We start from the raw sequence: 8,343 nt of genomic DNA on the forward strand, positions 1-8,343 counted from the left end.
TTTAGAGGGGCTGATAAATTTGACATCAGTTATTCACTATAAATGTATTCCTTTGTCCAACAATTGAATTTCCTTCATCTAATACTTTTATTTTATTAAATGCGAATAATTCACGTGGAGCAAACCTTTTGTAAAACATTTTTTCCGGATCGATATTTTCTCCGGGGAAAAAATACATGAGAGGATAATATTGCAGACAGAAAACTGTTCCTCGACCGATTCAAATGCTGCGAAAATTAATATCACTTGTCGGACAGGATATGCGGGTTAAACCGCTCACACGCCCTACTTAGCATTGTATGGGTTACGGAAATCTCCGATCATAATCGCTATCGTATAGCATGCACTGAAACGGGCGCTAAGGTGTGCGAGTCTCGCTACCAACCCAACTCGCGAGATCGGAGCATGCCAACCAAGTAACTAGGGACGCTAGTGCCCGGATGCAGTCGGTTAGCGAGGACACTTGTGTCAGAAAGGGAAAAGTTTCAGACAGTGAAAATGACATCGCTTGAAATTCGACCAGCTCGCGATCTCAACCGAAGAGAACCACCGGAATGGGGAACAGGGAAGGCTAAGGAGCATGTAGACCCGTGGATACCCCGAACTCCAACTTGGCATTATTCGTAAGTATTGCGGTAGAGAAAGGGCCCACCCGACTGAGTGGTATTTTTATCAGTTGTGTTCATGCTGGATTATCTTCAATGAGTAGCTATGTACTCAATAATGATCTTAGTATTTTTTCACAAAGCTTTGATCGTGTATACCCCTTCGTAAATCATGACAAAGGTATGCATATACCATTTATATGGCCTTGATATATATGATCATAAATACATCATTTTGCTTTAAATAGCGACGAGTATGATACGATTTTAGATGTGCGCGGTATATTTTAGTATCCAATTATTTTAAATAAATGCAAATATTAAACTTTAACTAATTAAAAATATATATTTATAAATGTATTCCATACCATCATGTACTATGTACAGTTATACGCAGTATGTCATTCGAAAACAACCCGTATGGAACACGTTGATGCAGATGTGATCGATCATAACAATGTTGATACAGACAATATGTTCTGTTTACTGTCCTGGTCGATAAACTTGGTAAGTTCCATGTACACCCAGTTGCCATATCAGGATAACCCATGTGTATATATATGCTTCAGATCAGTATTCGAGTATTAGAGATAATCTTATTGTTGGTCATATGATTTCACAGTCACCTTCATTTATTATTATCCATACGAAGAAAGATTAATATTTAACACCGACATACAAAGTCTGACATTGAGGAAGTTTGGGCTATTCAGTGGAGTGAGGGTATGAATTATTTATGTGACTCCATGTTTAACATGAGATACGAGGATACTTAGATAGCTACATACCGCGATGATTGGTGATATGTGATTAATGGTGTTGTTGGAATGAATGCAATGTTTATGTAATGGGTTCCATCGTTCTAGATAAACAGGAGGCTGATGCTTCATGCGTATCGAGTAATGCCAGTGTTATAACCAATAATACTTAACATGGGGCGGATGTTTACTTCATATCTTGACGTTAATGTTCACGTTACAATAGATGCTCGTGCTATACATAAAAGAAAATACATACATAAAAAATATCAGAGATATATAGAAATAGCATATATTGTAATATGTTTTAGTCTTTCGACAGGCAGATTTTTACCTATAAAATATTTTCAACTCAGTATTACTTTTAATCTTACGACAGACTGTAAAATACTATCCTTCAAATTTTCTCATGTCTCATGACAGACAGATCGTCAAATATCCCAATACCATCAGTTCAATCTTTGTTTATGTTAAAAAATGTCAACTATCCAAATACCATCAACTCAATCCTCGTTTACGCTAAATATTGTCAACAAACCAAATACCATCAACTCAATCCTTGTTTACGTTTAATATTGTCAACAAACCAAATCCTTGTTTACGCTAAATATTGTCAACAAACCAAATACCATAAATACAATCCTCGTTTACGTTAAATATTGTCAACAAACCAAATACCATCAACTCAATCCTTGTTTACGCTAAATATTGTCAACAAACCAAATACCATAAACTCAACACTTATATACGCCAAACATTATCAACGAAGCAAATACCATCAAGCCAATCCTTGTTTTTGCTAATTATTGTCAACAAACCAAATACCATCAAATCAACACTTGTATACGTTGTCTTGCGTCCTCGACAATCTAATCACCCATTACGGAGAAGACTTGACTAAGAAGCAGGAGAAGAAGAGGAAGAAGATGAAGAAAATCAAGATAATGATGACAGCAACCACAAACCTTTATAAACATGTTATGTACCACTTCTAAAAAACAAATTCATACCTTTACAAAAAGACCGCTACGTATATGTACCTAAGTCTCATACGATTAACGGTAATCAGCAGGTAGACAAAACGTTCCACCTGACGGAACATATTGTAACATTTAAAGTAATCGATAACGCTCAAGGTGACGCCAAATCCTATAGCTCTCAAGCATGCCTACCAAGGCAGAACGACCAATGCTAGAACTCCTTTGTATTGGCCAGATCGTTTTATAACTGTCTCCAACACTTCGGCAATTATACAATATATCTCTTGATACAGTAGCTCTGACAGTTACATATCAGTGGGCATGTATCTATCAGTTACATTAACAGACATGTTAACCTAAGTCTGTCTTTGAAGCTTAGGGTCTACGTCACGCCAACGTACTATTATCTCTCTGTAAGCTGAACGTATAACGTATACTTTGTTGTTTGTAAACCGCTTATCCAATTACACACAGTTGGGGCATTTGGTGCAAATCACAGTATCCTCATTCTGGGTTTTATTGGGAAGACACACTTATATACATCTTCTCCCTTAGTCGCACAGGATCCGCTGATCGTGGGTTTGAATCCAATATTTGCCCCGATTAAGATCGATCCGTGAACATCCGGGTTAGAATAGGTCTTCAGCAACCCATGCTTGTCGTAAGAGGCGACTAGCGGGTTCGGGTGGTCAGGTTCGCTGACTTGGTTGATGCATGTCATCGCATCCCAATTGCGTGGATCGATGCTCATGATGATGATTGTCTGGTCTAGACTCGATTATTTACAAACCACCGTCATATAGCTGTAATATAGCTGAGTGCGGCGTTAAACATCAAACAAACATTATTTTTCTGTAATATTCTTCACACGTCCATCTTATCTATGTAGGAGAGGGTGACTTACAGGGCAAAGTGGGTGGTCCTTTAGGGTAAGACAGAGAGAGGCCTCTCAGCTCCCCAACCTTGTTATACAATGCGCAATGTGTTACCAACTGGCCCTATTGAGCTACAAGTGTTTTCCAATTGCTTGCTTCCTACAATCAAGGGCGTTGTTCACGATAAACACACAAATAGTCCAGCTTGTGCCCAGGTGCTCAATTTGTCCGATAAAGTAGACGAGAGACGCCGTTAGACCGCCGTCATATAGCTGGAATAATGCTGAATGCGGCGTTAAACAACAAACAAACACGATTGTGAACCTTGGTCTGTCGGCACCGTACCCAGGACGTGTTCATCTTCATCACTTCGGGCTTTCCTCCCACTTCAACTGACACAGCGTTACATAACCCAAATACTGTTCAAAACGGCGTAAAACACAATTCATATACTCGAGTAATACATCACCTTTGTTGACACGCACGTGTACGATCCTGAAAGCTTATCCGCCAAAAAAATACTGAAATATATTTGCTGGAATCTGAATTGTCAGATTCTGATCGTTTACGCCCTTGTACAAAATCTACATTCTACCTTTCTATTTTCATTATCTATTTTATAAGCTCTAATTTCATTTTGAAGTTTTCCGTGATTGTGTATTATCCATAAGTGTCATTGGTATATATGACGTATAATCTTGAACCTGTCTGAAAAAACACCTATGCCAAATCAGTACTGTGTCTAAACTTGGTGCATTAATGCTTACTGCGCGTAAATACTCACACGTTCACCTTTAATCATTCATTACGTCACCACTAGTTTTTGACAATTCTTTCATTGCAAATGCAGACTTATCTTTAAAGTTCATCTGTAAGGTGGATTATTGAAAGTACAGCTTTTCAAACTCTAGTGCTGAAACCTGACATGTCAATAATGTCTCCATTAAAAAATAAGATTAACCCCGGACTATATAGCTCGTATATGATAAGATTGACCTTAGAGAATGAATGACAGGTATAAATGTCATGCGATTAACACATATCTAAAGAGAGCAATATGTCAAAACGTTGTTAATATCAACCAACATGTATATTGCAAGGCCAGAGTCTATCCCAGCCCGCCTTCCATTCACCGTTACATTCTGCCTAACCCCTTAAAGTGCCGCTGGATGAAAACGTTGTTAATATCAACCAACATGTATATTGCAAGGCCAGAGTCTATCCCAGCCCGCCTTCCATTCACCGTTACATTCCGCCAAACCCCTTGAAGTGCCGCTGGATTAAAACGTTGAATTTAATATACTTATAATGAACACTTCGCGCACACATGTCACCCGTTGTCAACGACCACGTACCCAAGCGCGAAGAACGTCACTGAGGTAAATGTCACTGTGGCCGAAACCTTTGTGCAGTCAATACTATCTCGATCGACTATCAGTGGTGCATGTTATATATGGCAATTGTAGATGCGTGGATTGATAAGGGATCATTGATCAACTGTATGCTATAACATTTTGAGTAACGGCGACCCTCCAATTCAGGGCGTATTTATACAGTGGTATAATGTACTGTGTATTTGTCAGTCACTGAGTTAGATTCGACTTATATCAAAAGATCACCTAAAGGCGTTTTAGTCACATCAAATACAAATTATCTTTTACAAATACCATGTAATGGATCGCCCACCACATCCTTTGTTTGCCACCCTCCTAACGCAGTCTGTGATAACTAAATAAGGAAGATCTATAAATATATCTTATTTAATAAAACACGAACACTGAAAAAATGATCCAGGTTTTCAACAAAACAACTATGCACCGGTGAGCGCACTGTCAGGATCGCGTTGTCACGACGCCTTAAACGACATATCGGGTTAACCAGTTTCCAAGTATCCCACAAGAAACCTGTTAATTATTTCTATTTTATATAATGTTCAGATGAATTAATTGTTTTATTAATACGGTGTTATTAAAAAATATTTGAACTGTGCCGGTAAACTTAGCATATTTCGAACATATCGCGGAATGAATAAATACACTCCTTTTATCTCGAAGATCGTAGACTTATATTGCTGGGGGAAATTTCGTGCAAAAGGGCTTGTTACTTCGAGAAAAGCATATATTCGTGTTAGAGGAGTTTGTGGCTGATTGAAAAGGCCTGCTTCGTGTCAGACAACTGATTAGATACTCAACAGGGCGTGGTTGGGATGACGGTGTTTCGGGATTAACCAATAATTTGTGTTAAAAGACTTATAGAATACTGAACACCATACCATTGAGTGAGTGAGAAGGGTTTTATGCCGCTTTTCGCAATATCCCCGCAACATCTAGGAGAAGGACACAAGAAATAGGTTTTACACATTTGGGGATTCGATCCCGGATCTACGACGGTATATATAGGCTACCCCTATCATGGCATCGAAATGAAACTTATTTCTTAAAGAACACTTAACAATGCGAACGTATAGCGAAGATGCATGCGTAGCGTGCTAATGTTAGTCACAAACATGAACAACCCATAGGGTTTTGAACATCTGTGAAACAGAAATAGCAGCATATATAATATATCATTCTATCCAAATTCATCTTAATCCCCAGCCACGAGATTGCTAAGGCCGACGTTGGCAACGTGGTCAGCCCCCGTGCGAGGCGACACCTGCAGTAAGGGGTTAACAGCGGGGGTTTTATTGATGACAGGCGGTCGATACAAATGCCGAATCTCCTGTGACAACTTCAAGCTGGTTTTATTGAAGAGAATATAATTGGAAAGGTTAAAAGCGGAGGCCTAGAGACGTGAATCGGGGTACACAGGAGTGAATTGGATAACACGACATAACCTGTCAACAAACACATTGTGTTATCACCTTGTGTTGGTTGGTGACTTGTTTGTGCCCTCGAGATCTGGTAGGAATGCGTGGGTGTTTAGGCTGTCAAAACGAATCTCGTGGCGTATGGTTAGCTTAATGCTTGGCTAAGCCAACATGGCTGGATTCAGCAGTTTGATATTTTTTTGTTATCGCGACAGAGTGTGTCAGATTCAGTTCTGTAAAATCGCGAGAATTTGTTAATGTTCTCATCAGTTAGATTTGGTCTTTGTTCTCCATAGAAACTGTATTGATCAATGAAACGACTTCATCTTTCTATCTGCTTTAGGATATATCTATCTATCCATCCATCTATATATATTTATTTATCATCCATTTTTCCATCATCTCTCTATTATCATCCATCTATATTAGTAGCTTTGGCGCCGTAATTCGCTGTGCAGAGTTACGTCCCTTCGCAATGGCAGAATCCTATGATCATTGGTACTCAATTTCGCCCTGATTATGATTCTTGGTTTGTCAGCACCATATCCGATCTCATGGGTTCCACTGAGGTGTTAAACTTGTAAGAACCGCGTTACATTTCTCCAGCATGAAGCTGAACGTCGCGTTAAACTGAAATACGCGAAGAAAAACAATTCACTCACGTACTGCCGTCTAGGGGCGGTCGGGTAGCCTAGTGGTTAAAGCGTTCGCTCGTCACGCCGAAGACCCGGGTTCGATTCCCGACATGGGTACAATGTGTGAAGCCCATTTCTGGTGTCCCCCGCCGTGATATTGCTGGAATATTGCTAAAAGCGGCGTAAAACCATACTCACTCACTCACTCACTACTACCAACTACCCAAGGATCTCTAGAAACATACAAGCACTGGGGAGCTTCGTGGTCGTACTTACTTGCCTAAAAAGTGTTTCTCGGCCTCAAAGGTAAGGGAAATAGGACTTTTAAATTTGTGTGTTTGAATACAAAAGTGGTGAGAGATGAACACTTAATGTATGTGTCAATTTGTCTTGGGGGCCTCTTAACGGAAAAATATTTTTTTTTTTAGGGATATTAGACACCGGTACCTAGCATTCTGGTCATGTCTCCATGAAAACCAATTCTTTATATGGATCTTATGTGCACTTTAAATGCAGATATAAAGCTGAATTAATAACTATCGCATTCCGCCTTGAATTCAACGCTAAGTGGTGAGGTGTAATTCCCGCTTTTGACATTCATTTCTTTCATCGTCATTGACCCAGGCTGTATCCATGGTTACGATATTTACTTTCGATCTCGTGTCGTTAATTAATGCCCACGTGAGATAACGTTGTTTGTGCTTGATTGGGAATCCCCGCGTACAAAAAATATCGATCTCAATGTTTCATTTTGTTTCTCTCTCACATCCGATCGGGTTCATTCTTTGATCTGTTTAATTATTGATTTGTTGCCAAGCAGCAACAAGCAACGTCACAAAAGAAATGTCTGTCGCAGAGAGAGCGAGCGATGATTCAGTCTGCTAAATCCGATTTTAAACGCTGTCAAATACATCACTCATAACATTGTACAGAGAGCAAATGTAAAATTCAATTTTAAAAAGCAATTGAAACTACAACATGTTTCTTCTAACCTAAGAGCGTTCATGGACAGTTACATAACAAGGAGTAAGCGCGAGGCAGCGTTATTTGGGGAGAGAGGGTTGAGTTGGGCGCAGTTTTGGGAAAAGGTTGATGTGCCTTAAAAAAAAAAAAATGTACCTTATGATTCGAAAAACACTTTGTATTTGTTAGCAAAATATTATTCAATTAACAGATATTTTTTTTAATAATTTGGTAACTTGTTTCTTTATACGTCAATATGAGTATTATACTTACAAATGGTGAGTGCATGTGTACCACAAACTCTGGATCCGCGTATGGGGAGGATAAAGGAAGAGCGGGATGAGTCAGTATTGCTCAATATGTGCAACATGTCAGGTTAGACAGTAAAGTGTTTCTGTAATTGTCTTATTTTTATTAATTATTGAGTTTTAATTTCTAGCCAATATCAGATAATCTTATTCGCAACCTCAAACACAATTGTATAGTTACATAGACAGAATGGAAACAATACACAGGCATGGGCTTGAGCGTGCGGTTCGGTGCACGCAATGGTACGTATGTATATTTACATCCATTTGTTTGTTTGTTTCTTCTGTGAGAATAGGGCCGTGGTCTGGTGGTAGAGCGTCTGCCTGGAGAGCGGAAGGTCGTTGGTTCGATTCCCGGCCGTGTCATACCAAAAGACGTTGAATAATAATAATAACAACAACAACAACAA

At 39.2% G+C, this 8,343-nt stretch overlaps 1 protein-coding gene across 1 annotated transcript in view; it reads left to right on the top strand.

The window, feature by feature from the left end:
* The first annotated feature begins 392 nt into the window (after window positions 1-392).
* The window catches only part of LOC124152145, a 19,316-nt gene continuing 11,365 nt past the window's right edge, over window positions 393-8,343 (top strand). Inside the window, exon 1 of the mRNA XM_046524938.2 lies at window positions 393-623. Within this exon, the coding sequence (XP_046380894.2) occupies window positions 499-623 (125 nt within the window). The 5' untranslated portion in view covers window positions 393-498. The remainder of the gene's footprint in view (window positions 624-8,343) is intronic.

The sequence above is a fragment of the Haliotis rufescens genome, unplaced genomic scaffold (assembly GCF_023055435.1).
Source record: "Haliotis rufescens isolate VD_foot unplaced genomic scaffold, xgHalRufe1.0.p SCAF_4, whole genome shotgun sequence".
Taxonomy (NCBI): Eukaryota; Metazoa; Mollusca; class Gastropoda; order Lepetellida; family Haliotidae; genus Haliotis; species Haliotis rufescens.